At 34.2% G+C, this 24,617-nt stretch overlaps 1 protein-coding gene across 2 annotated transcripts in view; it reads left to right on the forward strand.

The window, feature by feature from the left end:
- Positions 1–11,223: 11,223 nt before the first annotated feature.
- The window catches only part of LOC114881465, a 45,091-nt gene continuing 31,697 nt past the window's right edge, over positions 11,224–24,617 (forward strand). For both annotated transcript variants that reach the window (XM_029198274.2, XM_029198283.2), the window contains exon 1: positions 11,224–11,597. In XM_029198274.2, the coding sequence (XP_029054107.2) occupies positions 11,483–11,597 (115 nt within the window). In that variant the 5' untranslated portion in view covers positions 11,224–11,482. The remainder of the gene's footprint in view (positions 11,598–24,617) is intronic.

The raw sequence follows: 24,617 nt of genomic DNA on the forward strand, positions 1-24,617 counted from the left end.
ATATATGTATATTAAGATGAAATATTAGATTAATTGAATTCTATATAATTTATAATCTTGTTTCTCTCTTACATAAAGCTAATATGTTAGTTTGTATAAGAACTCACATTGTTTCATTATTATGTTTTGACCATTATTCTGATCCCCTTCAAGTTTTACTTACACATTGTTGGATAGAAAACTAATTTTTATTATAAATACATTAAAATATTCTTTTTAAATAAGTACATTACTCTATCGATGTCAAAACTTAACACTAAACTTAAAATTTGGTTGTGAATTAATATAACTAATAAACTAAGTATAATTAAATATAAAACACTAATTATCTATGTTTTTCTATTATTTTATATTAATATATAAACAAATAATAATTTTCTGGAAAAATGTTAATAGTTCAATTTTACTCATCATCTTTGTTACAAAATATTGGTTTAATAAATAACATACTGAATATCGTTTTTGTTGCAATAAAAAATAAACAATGAAAATTGCGTACGAGTCATTCCATATTTAAAAAATTTCTTCTGTATACTGTAAAAGAATTATTGAGATTTGCTAGAGTTACTAAATTATTATACAACATTTTCTCCAAATTTAAATACTAAATAATAGAATGTCCATTAATGACTTTAATGTATTTTACAGGTGCCACCAATAATTAGTATTATAAATTCAATTTGATATTTCATAAATAAAAACTAATTCATGATCAATTATTTACATAAAAATAGCTTATACTCGATTTTCAAATACTCATTTGAATTTAGCTGTTCCGAAATTGTATACGACACAAATTCAAGGTTTATGAATTCGAAACAAGTGAAAGAGCCTCTTAAATTACCGTCTAATCGTAAATTTGATTGTGTACACTGATTAAAATGAATGTGATTACCCGTATTTTCCCGGAAACTCGGGATTTCTCCTGTAACGATATGTAGATTCTCGCAAAAGTCGTGAACTTAGTAGCCAGCTAGCTAGTTTCGAAACTGGGTGAACACAATAAACATTCGCGATGTATCCGCTTGCCACAAGAAATTTCGTTCAACTTTCCGCGATATTTCGATTACCTTAACTTCGGCTTGATTGTAAACTATTATTCCAATGCACCTTTAATTCCACTGTTCTCGAAAAGAGTTGATCAGAATTTAAACTCCCAATACTATTAACTTTGCTACCTCTTTTCTATGTATACTACGTAAGAGTGTTTCTAAATTAGAATGAAATTTTTATTAGAAGTCTCGAATTTTAGAATTACAATTCATTAAATTTAATTTAGATAATTATTTTTCATCATTTGTTTTTTCTTTTTATAATTAAATGCAAAAAGTGATTTTTAGTAGGCTGCCATAGAGATTAGAAAATCAACCCTTATACTGAGGATATTTAGTGAATCTCAACTTGATATTTCAGATTCCTAAAATAATATTTTATAATAATATCATAAAATTACTAATTTACAAACTGGAATTTAATAAATTATACAGTAAATGCAAATAAACTAAATAATTCTAATGTACAAAATTATTTTAATATGACATTAATCGTTAAAGTGTAGTAAATTGAAAAATTATATACATGTATGCTTAATGATTTACCACTTTCACTGCATCAGCCAATGTGTTAATTGAAACACTAGTAACAAGCATGTTTAGTGCGGTAGGAATTAACAGGGATTATTCACGCTATTAAGGATCAATTATTTAACCTAATACCTCAATTTGCTGTATCAAATTATTAATGCGAATTTCATGGTATTCAACACCTTTTTTTTCATTTTTAATTAAATTAAATTCAAAATACCAATCCCTTATAATACTTGTGGTAATCAATATATTAGGCTGATCAATGTATCAATTAATGACTTTTCAACTAATAAACAGATATTTCCCTCTGATTTATTTAATAGTGACTGAACGTAATCAATGTTACGTAATTGTAATAATACTGTTAACACGATGAATATGGTGGCACCAAGAATTAAATATAAATAAAGGAATAATTATTTTTTTGAATATCAAAAATAAATTTAATAACTAAAAAAACATAAAGAAAATTCTAAGTAGCAATAATATTATATTAATTTTGTAAGGTATGAGGTGGAAAGGTTAATTAAAAAATACTCTTTTAAGAAGTTAATAATAGTTCAGAAAATTTCAAAATTCATGTACCATTTCATGTGGATTGACTCGTATGTTCATAATTCTTTTTTTTTTGAATACTCAGAATCAAAAAAGAAACAAAAAATATTTTCTAATCTATTTTTACATCACTAATCCTTGGTTCGTGCACTTAAGAAAAAACAATGCCACCGTACAGCACAATAATTCTAAGTGGATAGCTTGTAGAAGTATTCAGGGCCGAGATCAAAGGACTTAAAATTAAAAAATACAGAAATTTATGACAACGTTTAATCAGTATACACGAGCTGCCAACGTGTACAGTTTTTCATATTTTTGATACGCATTTTTGTTATTTCGGATACACAGCGAGCAAGCACACACGACACTAATACACATCGTCAACGTGATCATAAATTTCCTCAATTCTAATATTTGAATGTCTTTTTTACCGTGTCCTTTGATCATTCTTTATAGTAAGTCTTATTACAAAATTCTGTTTTATGGTTAAGTTCTATGTGGTTCTATGGTTTTGGTGTATACGAGAGTTGCTATGAGTTTACGTTTGTTTGAAGCATCATAGATAATAATATTATTTTTTTAGCATGTAAGATTTTTCTAAGCTACACTGTGCTCGAGCGTAAGATTAAGTTTTTAATACTTCGAACTTCGTGATTTCGTCGGTTTGCCTAATTAAACTTAGATTTTTCTACCACAAGATCATTTCTTCTCGTCATTTATCTTTCCGTTGAATCTACTGCACCCTCGAATGATCTCAAAAGATATACGATTTACGACTCACTCGCGAAAGTTAAATAATCCTTCCTTTCTTTTTCTTTTTTATAGAAACCGATAAATATTAGTTTGTAGTTTTTCAGTGTTACAATTTATTCGAGAGTGGGTCAACTATTTTAAGCAATTGCGTCCAACTTGTTGCATAAATTCTTTCGTCTCTTGGAAAGCATATATATTTTTATTATGTTCACATTCTACGTTGATTTCAACAAAAACATTGTATACATCGTTCACATATGTAAATATATATATAAATATAATAAACGTTTTCTTCTTGTATTTTTTAAAATGCACCAGTGTTTTCTATTTATTCCTAATCAACCTGTCAAATCTTTTTAATAAACAATATACATTTAATTTCAAAATTCATACCTTTTTACGCTTAATATTTATTACGAGGTGAAGAAGGAATTATTAAAATGCTGTCTTTTAAACAAAGTGTATTTCATTATAATAATAACTCACTTTGTAAACCTCTTAACTACAATCCAACTTATAAAAAAGTAAGAAGATTAAAAGAGAGAGAAACAAAATTAACGTTTTTCTTCTTTCGTTAGGATTATCTTTTCTTCTGTCAACTTTTTTAACCACTCAAACTCTAAACTTTCAAATCCTTTTCTTTCACAAATACACTAAAGAAGTTCATTATTATGATTAAATCTAAATTTTCTTTCCTTTTATTAGAACAGGATTAATTTCAATAACAGCGTACATTTTTAAAAGTATTCTGTTCTTGTTTCTAACTTTCATACGCTTCCTTCTCGGCTCAGTATTTCCATAGGGTGAAAAAAGGTTTCTTTGTTACGAACGACAAAGATCCACGAAAAGGGTTGTTATCCGAAGATGTTTCTGAATAACTAGCGAAGAACCGTGAGGGCCGCATTCCTTCTTTCTTTTAAAAAATTCCAAATGTACCACCTACACTCCGACAAGACTCTGATTTGCCATGAAATGAAAGGTTCTTTCATGCTAAAGAGACAAACCGCACCGTGCTTTATCTCCTTGTTCTCTCCCCTTCTCTCTCCCCCCTTTTCAAAATAAGCAAGCAACATTTTAAATGGACCATCGTCTACAGTCGACTCTCTCACCACGCTTTTCTACAAAGAAGAAACTTCCTTGCAAATCACCAGACTTTGGAGGTCTATGAAAGGTGTCTTTTGTTAGTAATGCGCTAGATTTCTTTTCTTAAATGCCATCCTAGTGGAAAGCACGAATTAACAGGCTAAATTCAAAAATATGAATTCTGCACAATGAATGAATCATTCAAAATTAAATATATCATAAAATAATTAATAAAATTCTCTAAACCCATACCAGGATTCCACAAATCACGTCCTAAACCTTTGATAAAACCAGCCCGATCTCGACTTCCCACTTCCGATGGTGAATTTTTTCCCCTAATTTCCGCGCAACGAACGCGCTATGTTTTTCCAGGACGTAACAATTGATTACAGCGTTTAGCCGGTAAACCACGGGAATCGAAGCGGGCCACTCGGTCGAGGGTGTGCATGTGAGTGCGAACGGGACAGGGCGGTTGCACACGTGTACAAGGGGGTGCGAGAGAAAAATTTCGGTGGCCCCAGATGCGGTGGTCCGATCGAACTTTAACGTCGTTTGTAACCGGCTTCCTCCCCTTTCCGTGGTGGCGCATTCTCACGTTCCATTGCGAAACTGTCGAAACTGTCGAATCGCGGACAAAGGGCGTATAATGCGAAAGTTCGAAACAGAGAGACGCGACCGGTGCATGCGCGAGAAGAGGAGAATCGTGAATCGGTCGTGCGATACGACACAGCGGAAGTTCTTCGACCGTATAATATTCCACGTACGAGTTGTCACTTCGCGACCGCATTTCACTGACTAATGAGCGCTTTCGAAAGCACGTTAGGTACTGTCAGACACACGCTCTGTTATATCACCCCGCTTCTGTGAAGGGATCTTGATACATGCACGTGAACGTGTACGACGGGCAGCCGATTCTACCGGCGGACTTATCATCCCTCTGGCATGGATTCGGGAAAAGGAAAGGATATGACAAGGAGATTACGTGGGAGATTTGATGAAATTATTGGTGTGAAAACTGGTGACCCAGTAGAAGTGAATTTCTGTTTATAAATTTACCTTGATCGAAAATTTTAAATTGAACATTTTGTTAATTAGCTTGCTTTGAAATAAATATCAATAATGGTTTTTCAGAATTAAGACCAGTGATGGTCTTTCTCTCTATATATTGCCATTTTCAAAGTTATCCAATCAAAATCTAAGATCAGTGATAAGATCCTCCTCTCCCTATATTGCCAGTTTGCCTAGAAAAGATTATTGTACCCCCACAAGTACTCGTATTAAGAACTACCCAGTCAGATTAAAACTTATTGTACTTAGATTCCATTTCTACTTGTAACACTTTAAACTCGACCAATCAACCTACTCCGCGAGCAACGAAATCAATCTGCAACGAGCAGCCGCACGACGTCCATCATCGTCACGCTTAACCGTGAAACATCCGTGTTATTTATTAATTTCTTAGCCTGCCTCCTAGCCAATCGACGACAACGGCCTGATTTGCCTGGGCGGTAATGTCTTCCGGTGATTGATTGCGTTCCCTTCCTTTTACAATATTTAATGACTCCTCCACGAGGCGCTATTAACGGCTCGCAGCCGGAATGATGTTTAGACATTATAGAACGAAGGCATCTCGCAGCTTGCGGTTGTTCCTCGTCGACATAATGAGCGGAATTTCAGTAATTCAGACGGAAGGAGGGATCCTTGTATAAAGGAATTAGACGAGTGACAAATTAACTCGGGACTCGAAATGGTCTACTCCGTGAGATTCAGGTAACATCCCCTTATGTGTACGTGGCAAAAGGCTACACACGCAGCACCGGAAACGTCAGTTTGTCAACCAGGTAAGAGAACTCGGCGCAAGCTTAAGCGTGCAATGTTTGTCCGTTAATGTAGAATCAGCGTCTGCGAGATCGCGAATGCTTTCGCGTGCTCTCATACGGAAATACAAACTACTCCGGCCGATATTTTGATTGAACGCGCCTCCGTGCCCCCGTTGCCGAAAGATTTCTATCAAGGATTCTGTCGCGCTGAAATTCAACGAGTAAATTGTCACTTCTTGTACCCTGTTTCCTTCGAATATTTAATTTGTTACGCTTGAAGAGATACATTTCGAGGGAAAAGAAGAGACTTGGATCAAGTATGTAAGAATAGTAGATATAAAAATCATGAATATTATTAACTATTAAATTAGTAATATGATTTAATGGAAATATTACCCCTTGTTATTTAACTTCTTTAATTTTGAAATTTTCAAATTCTTTCAAATAATAACAATAAGAAAATAAAATACACATTGTTTCTATTTTCTTTTTTTTTCACGGTATTGAAAACAGTTTCGATTTCGATGAGGTATGTTTATTAATGCGGGTTGAAAGCAAGGTTAAAAAGTGGACGATAAAATTTGTGTTTCGATGCTTTCAAAGTGCTCGTGAATTTATTATCGCTTTTAAAAATCAAAAGGAAATATTGCGTAACGCAAGCGTTTTATCTCGTTTGGAATTTCAAGCGAGCGTAGATTATTTAATTACTTAATCGTTCCAACTGCAAAATCCTCTTTTTTCCGATTACCCTCTCGTTTATCATTTTTCTGGAAACTGTAATTATTTAAATGAGTGAAATAACAAAAGAATATTGCAATTGGATTTTACACTTGCAATGAAATATAAAACTTCACACAATTTATTTTTAATGTAACAGCAATTTAATATTGGAAACAAATTAACGATAATAAAATTATTTTAAGCATTTAAATTAAGCAGAGATTGATTATAATGAAATTCTAAAAATCAAAAATAACAAAATATTAAAATACTGTGTACACAATAATTAATGATTAATTATGCATCTTTTATTAAATTCGAGTAAATTAAATTTTTGTTAACTTGAGTGAAATTTAATATCTTAATAAATTTTTTATGGATCAAATATTTATGAAATCTGATTCACGATTTTTATCTTGTTACAAATGTAAAATCAAATTAAATTAATCAGATAAGGTCATCGTTTTAAGGAATACGTGGATAGATAGGTGAAATGCTATTGTCGTGTACGCGTCAATCAAATTTAAAACTGAATAATGTGTGTCGGATGCAGTTCGTTCACTTGAACACGACTCATCCATCCGGTCTTAATTAACCTAACTGTCTGTGATATCCACTTGTATCCGGTTAAATGATCGTGATTGCCAAATTCGTCGTAGGATTGCATCGAGTCATTCGTGTTAAACCAGTCACATTCCACATGATGAACGATTAACATTGCTGTCATAATAGCTATTAAAATCAGCCATTAAAATAGCTTTTGGAATCAAGTTTTACTACATTTATAGTTCTATCATAAATAAAGAAAAATTTATTACTAATGAATATTAATTTCTCATTTTACATTAACCTTCAAATAGTAATAATTTAAATATAATTTTAGGCACTGATTATTATTTACCAATATAGGAAACACTTCTTTTGAAGAATTTGTTTGGGTAAAGGATGACCTAGTTCTGAATTAACCGTTTCATTTATACTAATGAATATGAGTCAATTTATACCCTTTGCAATAACATAAAAATTTTTTAATAAAAATACAAATATGAGTGCTAAAAGAAGAAGGAAAAAAAATGAAATAGTGATGAGTTTTTGATTCTGCATATTTGTCACTCCATTTATTCCTAAAAATGTACTGATATCGTGAAATGTACTGATATTAACTTCAATAACTAGAAATATGAAACGAACGTTTCATATTTTTTCATTAGTATTCGCTGGTTTTTCCCATTTTCGAAGTAAATATATTTCAAATTTGTGAGTGACAGGAATTTCAAATTATTAGTATAACTTTAATGGCATGTAATTAAAATTTTCTTATATGGTAAAATTCATTATTTATTTCACTAGACGACGTATTAAATAAAAATCAGAAAACTTATAAATTTCCATATAATCAAATTTAAATTTATATACCATGTACATTTTATAATTATATCAGACTTAATTGTTGATAATTAATTGGAAAGTTTATAACATTAATATATCGTATTTATTATTTTTCTTTTCACGTAGCTTCAGGTACATTTAATTTTGAAGTTGGTTTTTAATACCACCCACATGTATGTAAATGATATGGCAAGCAACGTATTAAAATATGCAAACTAGTTTTGATCTCAATGCCACTTTTTCCTAGCATCCCCCTCGAAAATATTCTGGGAAGTGTCACTAATGCGTGGATCATGAAAGAAGCGACAGAAATTTTTCGAGCAGTTCCCTTTTTTTTTTTAATTTCGCACGCTCTCGTGTGAGATATGCAGTAGGTTCTTGCATAACTAATTTGAGAAAATAGACCTACAAATCCTGCGAACCGTTATGCTGCACAATTTCAACAAGCACCGGAGATCAAGTTATATGGAAATATTAATGCTAGAAAATCATTGAAACTTCTGATAAAATAACAACAATTACTTACTTCCTCTAAAAACTTAAAAAAATTAATTTTTAAATAATTTAATTGAAATAAAATATTGATTTATTTTACTTTGCTTTTAATACCTTAAATCGAATCTTTAAACAAATGTTGTATATTTTTAATTTAAATTTTTATCAATAACATGCATTTAAAAAAAAAAAGATGAACGGAACCGATTTCCCATTTATCAAAGTCTGAACGTGACGTTTCAATCGGAATCGAAAGAAAGAATTCGAAAATTTCTAGCTTTTCGATCGAAAGTTGGAGCTTTCTTGAAGGGAAAGCAGCAAATTGAAGGTGCTAAAGTAAAGCTGTGTAGAAATTGTTGGTTTCAAAAATAGCGAAAGAGTCACGTTCTCATCACGAACGCCACCCACGTCCCTGTTCTTAACGCTTCGTCGACTACACGTTTTCACTTTCTCGTGGCAGCGTTAACTAAAGAAAATTTTCGAATTACTTACTTCGAGAAACTTTACCGTCAACGTTTTCACAAATATTGCTTTCGTGGGAATCACTGTGGTCTTCCTATGAAAATCATCTGAGCTAACAGTGCAATTTAAGTAGTACAAGTCAATGCATAGCGTTACATATTGTAACAGTACCAGTAATAAGTTTGTACAAAAGTAATATTTCAAATAATTGAAGCATAATTAAAATTTTTAAAGACATTGTTTGTAATATTAAAATTGCATGCATAAAGTGTACGTGGAAAGAAAGCATAAAATTATTATAATACTTTCATAACTATAACGTCTTGTAATGTAATAAAAAATATTGCAAATATTTTAGTATTGTACATAATAATGTAAATACAAAAATAATTTTGCTGATTTTACTGCAGAAATTACAATAGCAGCCATTTAAAGCTAATACTAGTGATACAGGTCAACCATTAGACGTACAAGTTACTGGCTATTGATACAGCTGTGAATAGGGTGCATATTAGAATGCACTTAGTATGAAGAACATAAATTTTGCTAAATGTACATAAGTACTGTTTAAGATCAAGCAAATCGAAGCAAACGAAGTGATGATAACGTGTGTGCATGTATCAAACGCGAATCTGTATAAATTCACAGGTCACAGGTGTTTGTGCGAAACACGAACGCGAACGTTAAAAGGTTAAATCGAATTCTTTAGTTGGTATTCAGCAGAGCGACGATCTAGAAAAACGCATTTCAAGTTTCATAGTGGAATGGATTCCATTATATTATTTGTCGCAACAGCATCTAAATGCGCAGAACGGTTTATCAATGAAAATTGTCACTTTGACAAATTCATAGAAAATAGAGCTTATTCAAATATGCATAATTAATTTAAAAAAAGAGTATAAAAATGTCAATTTAAGATTATTTCTTTTTAAGGGAATCGATTGGTCTTTCTGAAAATGTACAAGTACCTAGAGGATTGAATCCATAGGAGAGTGGATTTTACTGTTACTCTAAAGAAGATGCTAAAAAACGGTTAAAAAGATGCATTAGAGAATGGTAATTTATATGTTAATGAAAGGAAATCAGGAATTCCGCGGCTAGCGAGAGTTTTGTTGAAAAATAGAACCACTTAACGTATCTAAAACGAGTTTCATCCTAAAAGCAAGAACTCGGTGAATCTCAGTTTACTGTAAAAATAGTTAAATTATTGTACCAATATATTTTATTATTTAAAATTAACATACTTGTCCATATGAAATCACTAAAATATTATATTTCCTTCTTTCACAGAGAACATTCACCATCCCCATAGAATAGCATTTACCCTTCCCATACATTGCAATAAGGATTTGAAGAAATCACTGAAAGGAACGCATCAGAACAGTTACAGGATACGTTCCTCTGAAAGGTAGTTGAAATCACGATGAAGAATCAATGAACCTTCAAATTCAACTCCATTTCACCACCTCCATAAAGCGGCATCTATCCCTGCCACATATTACAATAAGAATCTGAACAAACCATCAAAACGTACTCAAAATTGCAATGAAGAATCAATGAACCTTTAAATTCAATTCCATTTGAAAAATTTTCATTTGATATTAAAATAAAAAATGATATAATATTTCAGTACGTTATTTTCAATACCATTTATTTGAAAATGTAGAAATAGCAATTTTTAAAAATAAATAATTTTATTTGGCTTTCTTTTCGTGTTACAATGAAAAAGTTAAGTGACCGGAAATAAAGAACTGTATACTAATACGATATACAAATTATTTAGTAAAATTTCTATCATAAAACATCATTTTTTCCTCTACTTTTGACCACCACTGTACATTCCCATCACCAACAGCCAGAATCACGCCGAATGCTCAATGAACCTTGAAATTCACCTTCTCCGCGAAGGAACTTAACATTCACGCAATCTGTCCGGCATGTGCCGTACATCCCGGTCGAGTGGTATGGGAAGGATATCGATATTGAAACGTAAAAAAAGATTCAATCAGTCGCGAAGTTTCATCGCCAATCAATCACCCCTTACCCCCCATGGAAAAGCTAGCAGCCGGGTGGCATCGAAGCTTTAGGACGCGGAAAGCTCTGTCGCGCGCGCAGCCCGCACTGGCACGGCCGATCGCCGCGACGACGACGACGCTAAAATGGCCGAAGGGGCAAAACGGGGCGACCATAAGAGAGGGGAGGGCAGGGGGCAAGGAAGAGTACGAGGCGACATAGGAGGGTGGGAACCAGGGGGAGGGAGGGTTCGAACGGGTAGGGAGGAACGAGCTTTCGGGTTGCAACGACCGAGTCGACGCACTGGAAGCTCTGCGTGCTTGCGGCGGGAGCCTCAGTAGCCGCTTGTACGTCGACCGGAAGAGCTCTTCTTCGCGTCACGTCGTCCGGAGGACGCGCAGCGCGCCATCGACCCATAGATCGTAACCGTTTCCGTTTCCCTCCGTCTGTATGTGAGTGTCTTTGTGAATTTCTTCTCTTTTTTTCCATCGCGCAAGTTCGTTCGGAAAATTTGTCGTTCGAGTGTTAATTGGTTAATGGATTACCAACGAACCATCAGTTAAGACAGGAAGTGACGGGAGATGAACATCGAGCTGTGATCTGTGAATGTGCGATCGAAAGGACAGAAACGTGGACGTCATGAGAGGTGTCACAAGATATCGGGGAACCCAACTTACCCCGTCCGCGACCCTTTTCGTCATCCTCGCCGTTTTTGTGAGCGGTAAGAAATCGCCGCCCCGCGCGGCGCCGTGTTTTACCCTCATACTTTGAGATATACATTTTTCAACCCCTGCTTAAGAAACGACATGTGTCGACGCCGAGACGTCGATTCGCTTCGGGAAGGGGGGAGGGAGGGGAGGGGGATGTATAAACGTGAATGAAACCTCGGAGGAAAGGTTGCTACTTTGAAATTGTTGATGACTAGGGGAGGGATTGTTCTTCGAGTGCGAACAAGGTTTTAGATTCATTATTTATGGAGATGGATATCTCGTGGAAAGAGCATCCCTGTGTTTACGTCCTTCTTGAATTAAAATTGGATTCGAGAGATTCATTTGTCAGTGATTTAGGGAATGGATGTTTTATGGATATTGAAAATGTTAATCAAGTGGTTCGTTCGGATTTTGATGAAATTTTGATGAAATTTTGATGAGGTGTTGCAGTAAGATGAATATTGGATACCTCGTTTTCGATATTTTTTTGTGTTGATTAAAGAGAGGAAGGGTTATTAATGTTGCGAACTTCGATCTGTGGGATTCATTTATCAGTGATCTAGAAAATGAATATTTAAAAAAATCCTAATAAGTGGTCCATTAAGTGAACCTAATCAAATGGTCTATCCTAATTTCATGGAATTTTAATAAAATTTAGCAGTCAAAGAAATGTGTTTCACACAACTTTTTCTTGTCTTCTAATGGTTAGACCAAGGGGATGAAAACAACCCTCAAAGTTAAAAGATAACAAAGTTATTTGATTGATAATTGATCAAAATTCGCTACCTCGTGTACTTCATCCTGTTTAATTTTCGCAAGAAAATACTCTACCACTTCGTTGCAGTAGTCAGAGTCATCGAAAGGTCCGACTGAAAAGTTGGTTTAATTCAATTTCCACTCTCTAATCTAAAAGGACCATTGTTTTCTATAATAGGACCATTGCTTTCTGGGATCTATTTTCAAATCTAAAGAACTAGAATTTCATACTATAATTCAGGATTTAAAGTAATTTTCACAAGAAGATAATGAAATTAAAAGATTGTGAATAATCCGACGCGGAAGAGGAAGCTCCGTTCGGGAACAGTGCGGTGGTTGATAATTTATCGAATTTGTTCTCGCAAGTATGAAAATATTTCAAATATAAAAGTTCATATTTTTAAAATATGAAATACGCGACGATAGCGAAACTGGAATTTCACAGCCCCTGATGCGATAAAAATATTGAAATTTAATTTAAAATGAAAGTGCTTCGATAAAGAATGGAAAATTATTGGAGTTTCTAAACAAATTAAAATTGTTCCTATAATTTTGGACATTTGGATGTAGTGTTGATATATTTAATTTCGCTCATTTAAATTTAAATTACTTCTCATCTGCACGCAATTTCGCATCTCGATTCAAAAATTCCTCGCATTTATTTCGCGCGCTTTTCGCAAGCGGAAGACCGACGGCATCCCCATCGATTTCCAAAGCAGTTCATCATCGCGGGAAGGTTCCGAGGCAGAAGTTTTCAGAGTAGAAAAATCGGTGCCAGAGTGGTGTATAACCGTGTTTCGCCTCGAGTGTACACGTAACTCCGGAGATTCAGGTGAAATGGAAACAATGGAGACGCAGAAATATCTTGGCGCATTATTTGATTTCGCGAAAGCTTACGTGTACCAACGGAACTTGAAGCCGCGCCCGTCAGATGTCCGTAGTTTCCGGAGGAAAGGATCACGGAGATGAAGAACAGAGGGGTTTCTATTTCGAGTTCGACGGCACGTCGCGATTCCGTTCTTTCGCGTCCGACCGACGAAATAGGATTAAAATGGTTTTTGCGCCACGATATCGAGACGAGAATTCTGGCCTGAGGGAAAAACGAATCACGTACCACTCATACGTGGTTAGATTCCAACGCGACAAAAAGCTTCCAACTTATTTTCAACATCGCGAAAGGGATGCCGGATCGAATTTTTTTTTTTTTTTAGAAACGATCGACGCTTCTAAAGGTTGTTGCTTTATTAAATTTATTTGGGAAAATCTGAAGAGATTTAGCCATACCATACGATGCGAAAATTAGGAAATCGAAAATTTAAATATTCTTTGATATGGAAAACCTCTGAGGGGTTGTTTTTGAAGAATTTGCTAAGGTAGTAGTGAATCCATTGGGGAATATTATTTATCATGATTTAGAATATAGTGCACAACAAGATTCTAATTTATTTTCAATATCATGAAAGGGATGCTAGATCGAATTTTTTTCAATCCATTTTCGAAGGGATCTCTGCTTTATTAAACTGATTTGTGGAAATTTGAAAAAATTGGATCATTTCAAAATTAGGAAATGGAAAGCTTAGGTATTCTTTGATATGGAAAAGCTCCGAGGGGTTGTTTTGAAGAGTTTCCAACTGACTATCAATTTTTGCAAATTCAAGGGAATGATATTTTATACCATGATTCGAGGCATGAAGTAACTTTTACGTAATGATGTTGAAATTGAAGAATAACTTACACAGTTTCTCTCTGGCAATCTTTACGACCTCGACCGACGGAAATCTTACTGGTTACTTTTAATTTATTTCCGCGAACTTTTACGTTCAATTAATAGAATTAAGCAACGAACGACAGGGTAGGTCGTGCGAACGAAATTATCTTTCTCGATCGAAGTGTACAAGCAAATTTGTTTATTAGTCCGAAATTAATTTACAAGACCTGGTTCAAAGACTTCCTTTGCTAATTTATACTTCGTCCTTTGAACAGGAAGTCACACTTTCCTAACTTTCCCAACTTTCTGATGAATTTTTAGCGACGTCAATGCTGCTGCTACTTTGTAAATTATTTACCGAATGTTGAAAAGATTATTAATTATGAATTACAAAGTACGTAGAACAAAAAGAAACTTATTTTAAAATTCTTTTAAACTGAACATACCTAAAGCAAAAGTAACTTAAATGAATTTTATTTTATTTACTTATTTCATTGAACAATATTTATTTATTCGTATAGACGAGTTAATAAAATATTACTGAAACAGGTTTGTAAACATACAGCAGATGTTACCGAAGCATCGTCAAATTAACCCGTCACTCTGAAATGCAAGTGTAACGTTTGATAAACACCGAACGCTAATCGATAAATCAATCGAGCTACGATGAAACAATAATCGAATCGGATAGGATAGGAAGAGAGGTGCGAAATTACTCGCCACTGTGAGAAGACGTCGTTAATGAAAGTCTCGATAAAAATACGAAGAACCGTTTTAAAAATAACGTTGCTCGCTGCTTGGGAAAACGTTCTGGAGCAACGTGAGGTGTGAAAAAAAGAGTAATCTCGTGATTGTCGTTTCAACAAGATGGAAGAAATGGTAACTGAACTGGATAAAAGAAAAAAAAAAATCTAAGATTCAAGTAAAGAAACTTATTCAATTTATATTTATGTTGTTGATTTTATTATTCCCTCATTAATTCATGCAACTCAATTTTATTGTGATTAAAGAATCTTTCTATTTCTAATTCTTCTGCTTCTAATTTTTTCATTCCTAAGTTTCCTATTTCTAAATTTTCTTAATTTCTTCCTATTTCTTAATTGGATTTGCAATTAAAAAAAAGCTCAATCTTATAGTGGATTTTTATAAAAATTAAATCTAAGTGCAAGTGATCACCACAGTGTAAAAAGTGTAAAAGTGCAAAAAATATCCTGCCACGATAAAGAAAAGGATTTCTACGAATTAACTAGAAAAATTACTGTCATCATTATCACAGCAGCATGCAATTGATGGGACGGTTCGAGTATAGGTTTCGACGCTTTATCAAGGGAGGATCAAAGAAACAAAGCTCGTCCAGGAATGAAGAGAGTCGTCGTGTTTCGTGCTTTGAAGAAAAACACGATCGAGTTTCGAAGATACAAACGTGGCCAGGAACAAAAGTCACGCTTCAATCTGTCAGTGAGGATAAAAAAAATGATTCTTCTTTGTGGTGCGTACCCATGAAGAGTGTCACGCGTCCTGACAGAATCCTCGTGAAACAGAAGCAAAACGAGACAAGATGAATCGAGCTCGCAAAGAGAATGAAAAGTTTGAAGGGGGATTGTGAATTGTTTAATCGACGTTGAAGAACTTGGTTGATTTGATGCTCGGTGAATAAAGTGTTAAACCAACTGGGTCAGGAGAAAATTCACTACTGGATTTTTATGTTGAATTTACCTTTAAGAAAGTGTTTATCAAGTCTCTTATATAATTGAAAAAAATATCATCAGTGAAATTTTATAAATTGTCGGTATTAAAATATTCTATTATAAAATAATAACAAAGTTTTGAACAAAATAAAATAAAATAAAATAAAATTCCGGAAATAAATGGCAAATTTAATATAAAGAAAAATTTAAAAATATTAAGATTTATTAAAGATAGAAAATTAATTAAATAATTCATTTGTATTCAAACTTGAAGCAATCGTATATTGAATAGTCTAAAAAAACTCTCCAATTTTTTCTAATAAGCAAGATAAAATAAAAATAAGTTCAATCGAAGAAGTATAAGAAGCTTCAGAAGGGATGGAGCCAATCTAATCACAGAAAGAGGAAAAACTCTGGTTAATTCGTTTCACATTACATTAGCACAGTGCATCGACACTTAACAAAGATTGGAAAAGTATCGAGACTTGGGAAAGTACGTATCTTCTTCATCAACTATTTATGACAAACTATTCGAAACACGAATACTCGTATTTCGTCACGCGATAAGTAATTTTCATTATCTCATTTCTCAATAGAATCACTTCTTTCATAGAACAATCTCAATTAACGTTAGAATCCCTCACTGACTACCACGAAAATTGAATTGCATAATTCGTGGGATATTAGTGTCAGTTTCTTAAATCCATCAGATAACTATGTCAATGAAGTACAATCTTATTAAAAAGATCATGGTGCTTAGTGAGTCGCAAAGAAGTTCTCCTTTATCTTGACAAAAGGATCAGTGGAAAATGAATGAAACGATCCAGTTAAGAACTCGTATTTCACACCTCTTTAATCGTTCCTTACCCTACTCTTCTCACTTCTCATTTATCATTATTCAGCCTTCATACTGGCAATTTAAAAGATATCAATTACTGAAAATTGTCATTAGGCATTAGAAATTTAATTTGATCGAGTAATTAAAAAACATTGGGGCAATTGGGAAATTAGGCGTATTAAAACATTAATTTTTAATTTATAGCTATCATCATATAGCGTTAATATTAAACCCATACAAACATTCCCAGATTTTACCTATTTCACAATGACATATTCGTCAAGGAAAAATCATTTTCCGAAAAAATCTGTTATCCGACGCGGAAACGAAAGATTCGGACGCGTAGCACGGTTTAATTACCAATCAGAGATCGGTCTTTTAGCATGGAGGTTAACTTTAGCTGGATTTGCACGACGGCATAATTAAAGTGTCACGCGACGAGCAACGTTGATAGCGGCGTAAAAGTAAGAAGGCCAAAGTAACGGGTGCTCGCCTTTGTTCTTCGACGCGAACCGAGGGCTTAGTTGTGAGAAATTAAGCAATTAAGCCGCGTATTTTACTACCGGAGATCCGAGTACCGAGCCTTCCGATCTAAAGTCGCTGCTTGCTGCCGACCGTGAGTAAGAACCTGCTGTTATTAAGATATCGCGAAGATGTGTAAAAGCGGCCCTCTACGAGATGGATAAATGAAAGAACAAAGCACGAGAGGCAGGCTGAAGGAAGAAACTAAGGATAAATAAAAGAAAAACGAGGTTCAAATGGGTTGTACTCTTAAATTAAATTCCATCGTTTATTGGCTCCTTAGTGCAATTATCAATAAGTTTCCAGAACGGCAGTTAATGTCTTCCTTTGTCGACAACCGGAGAACCTCAAGCGGCAATTAGGTGCCTTTGTTTCGTAATTAATGAGAGCATCGTAATTAATATTCTGTTTTGCAATACGTTGCAGGGTAAATGTTGATAATGATTGGCAAGGAGCTTGAAATTTTGTAAGGTAATTAACACATGTAATTAGGGAAAATATAATTGCTTCAAAGTAGAATTAAAAATTTTCTTATTGAATTATTTGAATATTTTCAACACTGTCACTGGTAGTAAAATAATTAAGCGAAATTGATAACAACAACATCAGCAATAAATTATCACAGTTAGGTGAAATCGGATAGCCCGAGTTGGGACAAATAGTGACTTTGGCTGGACGAAATAATCGGCTCATCAAAGCGTGAAAGTATAATAACAATTCGGAAGCTTTTCGCCTTATATGAAGTCTCGTTTCACAGGAAATTCTCAACAAATCCTATTAACCTAATTACATAACTTGCTTAATAGCGTGTCTCCCGAGCTGATTTCAGCGAAGAAAGCACACCTGTGCCTCTGATTCGTGGTAATTCGCCAATCAATAATGCGATGTTCGACATTTCAACATCTGTAATTGTATCTGACGCTTATGTATCAATTAACGGATTTCGAAACATGATTCGATGACATAAAAGTCTCGCTAAATGGTGCTCATGATGTGTCAATTTAAAGCTTAAAATTGAATGAAAATTACTACGTAAACACTTTGTCAATTTTATAATACAAAATGATTTCTAATTAATAATTAGTACTATCTATTAGAGAATATTCAATTTTCAATATATGGTATTATAAAGAAAAAGATAAAAATTTTTTATCAAAGTTCCCCTAACGAAGACATCCAAAATCCGAAGAAAGTTAAACAACAGAGGGTTAAATACATTCGAAAGGCGTTTAAAAACTTGAGGCGATTCAAGTAGAAAATCCTGTCGCTTGTTCGTCCATCTAAATCGTTTTCACCCGACGTCGGAAAAACTCGAGACCGAAAAGAAAAAGAGAAACTTTATCCGGTGGCAGTGGATTCGCATCGTGACGAGGAATCATCCCCGTCTTCCTTTTTTTTTCGTGGATGGAACAAAATTACTCTTGCATCTTATATAAAGCAGCTCGATGTTTGTGTTTGCCTCGATTCATCGCGAGCAGAGCGCGAGCGATAAGGACGTGACCGCCGTAAAATTATGCTCCCCAGGTCCTCATTATACGAGAATAATGTTGACGGAAGGAAGAGAATAACGAAGAAAGTTACCGTTTGTATTAAACTTTTGATAAAATGCCTCACGGTGCTTCATAGCTGCCGGAAGCCAGACAAGCGATTCGTCGCGTCAAACTCGAGAAGTTCCATGGGAATCGTTAAGGACAGAGTGTTCTTCATTTTACATCGCCGATTCGATCAACCTGCCAAATTATACCGATATAATTTAGATATTTAACACGTTTAACGTCGCAATGAAAATTTTTAATTTTAATTGTCGACCTAAACCCTTATTCAATTATTCAAAATTTGAGATACCAGAACTGGTCCACACGCCACTGTTTGGATAAAAGTAAGGAGGTCGAAGCTCTAGTGTTGATTAATTCAATAAATCGGCGCCTAATTGATAAAGAGAGTAAATGAAATTCAGCAACGAATCCAAAGGAAATAAAATAGATAATTTACACGGTATTCGCATGCTAAAGAGAAGAGTGAAAGCAGAGAAAAGTGGATAAGGAGAGAATGAAGAGAAGGACGAGTCAGTGGCAGGGTCTTCGAGTGTCATAACCTCGATAAGCCGTTGCTGATTCCAACGGAAGTTTAGCCACATTTGAAAGGAAACCTCCGGGATTACCATTACTTCCGAGTGAAATCCTTTTTCCAAACAGCGATATCGCTCCTTACTGCTTCGAGCAGAAGGGGAAAGAGTCCGAGGGGGAAATATATAGTGGGTCGAAATGAAAACCGGCTGTCTGAATAATCCATTTCAATTTGCAGTAAACTACTTGCGAGGGAACGATAAAGAAATCACGGCGAGCTGCGGAAGAAGAAGAAGAAGAAGAAGAGACGAATGGGAGTGGAACAGGCCAAAAAGAGGAAAGGTTTCGAGGAACAATTTCGTGTATAGATCAAAAGCAGGAAGAGCGTGCGAGAGAAGACGCAAAAGAATTTATCGGCCACATGTCTGAGTTGTGTTCGTTCTTCACCGTTGAAATACAGCGTACTCGATCTTCCGATGTACCTGGCTTTCGGCCTAACTGATCCAACCAACCTTTCGTGAATGTCTACGTTTCCGCTTGATAATGGTTTATGCAGCTTGAATTGCGATCCTTATGTGCGTGAACAGTGGGATAAAAGAAAAGAATGTTTCACTATTTTTTTTTAGAAGTGTATCAAAGGGAAAGGAAATTGCTTCCTGATAAATGGATGAAGAAGAAGATGAATAGAGATGTTAAACTTATTCGAAGCTAAGATAAATAGATTTATATTCTATCTCAGCGATCTCGGACGCGCGGACCATAGAGAGAGCTCCAATTTTAAATCAAACCCTTTACGAACATTCGGCACGTACATATGTCCAAACATAATTATCATAGTAATTTATAATTCTGTAGATACTTATAAATGTAGAGAGTAAACATATGCTTTGAAGGATGAAATTATTACTTCTTTCACTTTAAATTAATAATACCATGTTCAAGCTTAGAAATGCTCCGTTCTCAAAGGGTTAATATTCTGTTTCATATTATTTTCGTTTTCTAAATTTTTCACTGTTCCTTTAAAAATTATTTATCTGCTCGCCATTATAAATATTCATCAATGAGATAAATCATACAGCTCTCGTTTTATTTGTTCAATAAATTATCACATACTGCCATTATCACAATGGAACAGCTAATAATCGCGTTTCCAATTTTTATCGTAAGAATAATGGTTCCCCGGTTGGAAAGGTGGACACAAACAATAGAATGGCTGCATCGAGATTACAAACAGTAGCAGGTCCGATTAAATCCATAAATACATGAGTTACGCTCGAAATTCGAAAATTAAATTAGAAAGCGTAATTCTGCGCCGGATAACCGTGCGCCTGTTTAATTATGTGAAAGAATGTTTGCGGGATAGTCATCTATCCAGGAAGGAAAGACAGCGGGCAAGAATATAAGAGAGCTGGAAGGAAGAGGATAGAACAACACACAAGCTGAAGCAGAAGCTATTTGTCTTCGGGGAAGAAGAATAAGACCAAATAGAAAAGAAACCATTCTTTAGAAGCTCTGTCTGGATCGCTCGACCTATCGTCGCCTTTTTCTTTTCCTGCTTATCAATGTGCACGAAGGCAACTAATTTACGATTAATTGGACAAAGGAAGTGCAAATATGCTACTAGTAGCAGGTTGAAGAACTCGGCACAGTATTTATACTTTGGGGGGGGTGGAATCGATAGCAGGCTGCTGATAAAATTCGAAATTTCCATTCATCCAAACCAGGCAAAGTCCTGTCCCATTTTCTCTGACATCGACGCGGACGCCATTCCATCGAATCAATGGACCATCCATCTGGTGCACTTATCAATTTACTAAACTGCAAATCGATACGCGAATTTCCATGGTTGATAATATACCTGACCAGCGCCCAGTTCCCCATCGATACGTAACGATCTTTAAGGTATATTGAACCGGCGCGGCGTCGCGACGTCTCGACACCAAGATTACTGGTGTTTATAGCTTTTTCAAAAATATTTTCAAGAGGGTAGGAAATTGAAAATGGTAAATAACGATGTATGTAGGACATTTGTAGAATTGAATGTTCCTGTTTTATGGAGTGTAAATTAAGGGTTGATTCTGAAATCGTAGAATTGTCTTTGGTGCAAAATAATATTTAATGTAAGCAATATTAAGTAGATGAGTTACATGATCCTTTTTTGCACAAGACAAGAAAGTTAAAAATTTTTGTGATGAGGACCTTAAAGTAAGTTTAATAGAATGGATAATAGAGATAAGAATTTTCATCACTGAAAAATTGCTTTCCCAAAGATGGGACTTGAAAATCCCATAGGGCATTTAACTATTAGGTATATGAAGAGATTTTCACAATGATAAAACTTTTGGAGGTTTAATAAAAAATAAAAATTTTGGCAGTGAAGATTAAGATTAGTGAAGCTTATTTTAATAATAAAATAAAGAAAAAAAAATATCTAACAATCTGAAGATATGACACTAAATTTAAATAGCCCTATATAATGATTTGTAAATAATTAAAGTAAATTAACAATCGAAGTTATGTCCACCTATTATGATGCACCATCTAGATCTACTTTCTTCATGTTCCTTGAATGTAATTGGATCATACTGAAACTACGATGGAGAAAGTTCATCGAGAGCTCTATTAAAACCTTGGGACCGACATTTATATTCGCCTACAGCGAACTATCGTTACACCCCCGACAAATCGATAATCCCATTGACTTCGGTCCATTGATTTCGTTCGATCGTCACGTATGAAAAGAATAGAAAAAGAAGTTGGTTCGTTCGTAATAAATATCCAGCGGCACAAATTTATCATCTCGCTCGATTGACTTTTACGAGGTAAGAAATACACCCGGTCGTTTCAGATTAATTGCTAGCATTAATTAATTTTAATAGCGCTGGGACAGGAGCTTCTGAGAAATTGGTGAACAAATGTTATTGATAATAACCTTAATTACATGTAAGCTCAGGGAAGAAGTACCATGTAAGGTGATGGTTTACGATCGGAACAGAGATATTTACCCTTTAATATCTTTAATCATTGGTTGCGATATCTCTGGAAATTTATGAACTTAAGCATTCGCTTTTATAGGATGAAGTATGAAAATTATGTTCTTTTATTGTTTACTGTATGAAGAAATTGACATTTAAATTGGTGACATTATTTTCTTTGAATTCCTTTTTTCAAAGTGGAACAATTATTGTTAATTACGGATTCTAAATTAAATTTTTAAAAACAGCTTAATTTTTTAACAGTAGAATAATTATATTCAAATGTCTCCAATTTTTATTTAATAATGATGGTCTATAAAGTTTGATATGTAAAGTTGTGCTTACATATTATGATACCTTGCTAGCAGATATCGATAAAGTATCCACCTGTCACTACACTTCGGCAAATTAGAAATCAATATTCGCGGAGTTTCGCGATTCTGTCCTCCTACGTAACGATCTTGAAGGATCCGTCGTCGTGGAGCCGTTCATCAATCAAACTTATTTGGAATTCCATTACGGGGAACTTGCGGTAATTAATTTTGCCAGGCGACCGATATTTTTACAGTGTCACTCGCACCCTTGTGGAACATTACCAAGAAGCTTAAACCTAATTCGATGCTCAGCCTCAAGGTCTGACAGTGAGTTCCATATAAGTTCGGAAAATATATTTTTATAATTTGATGGCATATCAAATAAAATTTTAAACTTTTATAATTCAGTTTCTTGATAATTCAATCTATAATTGCTTATAAAAAGAAAGTATTAGATGTAACAGGAAATAGAAAATGCTAGCTACTATTTGACTATTGAAACAGGGTTCTTCTTCATTTACGCGATTTCCAGCAACGTAAATAAGAGATTTTGCTTTCAAGTTTCCATCATTAGTTTCAAGTTTCCACTGAGCAGAGTGTTTCTGATGTACAGCAATTATAAACCGGATATTATTTCTTATTATAATTCAGCCAAAAATAACATAGGTGTTCTTGACAAATTACTTACTGAATTTACATACGTGTCGAAGATATATGGAATCTTGGATCATCATCATTATTTACACATTATCTTGATATATGCGACACATAATTAGTTTTTTGACAGATAATCAATAAAAATCACAAGGAAAATATTTCTTAAAGAATTGTGAATTTAATTAATATTCTGTACTTCAAATTAAAAAAAGAAAAATCTATGTATACTATAATTTCAAAAAGGAACAAAATTACATTTTTTTTTTTTATTGATGTGACTATAAAAATCTACATAATTCTAAAGCAAAAAAATAAAAACAAAGCAAGGGTGAAAACTTTTATACATGATCAACTGTATGTTAAAACGAACCAAAAAAAAAAAACCAACACAGTGTCAGTATCGAGTAGCATCAGTTTCAATTAATGGTTCCATTTGTGTTTCGGCTCGTTTGTTAGGCAATCAGCAGCTTGGCAATCAATCTCATTCCCCCGGAACTAGCCGACTGGACTGTTAAATAATTAATGTCGAAACTCGAGCAGCAACAATGCACCCCGGTGACAATTGTTGAATACAAGGTAATCCTTTGAATCTCCAATTGTTACATGTTCGAAATACGATTTATTAGGTGCACGTTAATTCAAGGCATTTGAAATTACGATTGAGTTCGACATTTTAAGGGATTGAACCACCTTGATTAATTAAAAAAAATACTGCAGTTTTGAGAATTAATTTCCAGGGAAAATGCTTTTCATGATGAAAAATAAAAAATAAAATATCTATCCCTAGCTACGTGATAAAGTTTTGGTCAAAGAAAATATTTTTATAACATAGAAATAAATTTTCAAAAATGCAGAATTCTTTCATCAGACCAAGGTGTTCGAACCCCGTATCGAAAGGGAAATGAAAAATATGTTTGACGTGAAAGAAAAAGATATCTAGGAACCTGTTATTGATCTATCCCTTGCTATGCTGCTTTTTACCTTTCGTGATTGCAATTACATAAGATCGAAGGATCGATCGAAGGAAATTGTTGAACGTTAAACCACATTTCATCGTGGATGTATCCGCGGCAGCAACCTCCAAGATTGAAATTACACCCATTCGTATCCATCAAACGTCAAGGAAACGTAACATTTCCCGTTACACGTGGTGCAAGCTCGATTTATCTTTTCGATAGGTCCAGAGAAGCAACGCAACGATTTCGGAAGCGAAACCCTTCGGTCAGAGCTTTGATCTAGATGCCTGTAATTCTTTCGGAACTTCTATTTCGAATTGATCTGTTCTTCTAAATCAAGTTTTATTTGCCACTCGAATTCTTTGATCTTTAAATTTTTTTCTAATTATTTATAAATTACTTTATGACTCTCATAAAGAGATAATGATAAATATTTCTAAAATAGAATAGATATATAAACGAAATCTAATAAATAAAAATATCCTGAAAATTGATACATGGACAAAAATTGAAACGAATCACCCTATCCCTCGATCCGTTACCAAATACAT

The sequence above is a fragment of the Osmia bicornis genome, chromosome 7 (assembly GCF_907164935.1).
Source record: "Osmia bicornis bicornis chromosome 7, iOsmBic2.1, whole genome shotgun sequence".
Taxonomy (NCBI): Eukaryota; Metazoa; Arthropoda; class Insecta; order Hymenoptera; family Megachilidae; genus Osmia; species Osmia bicornis.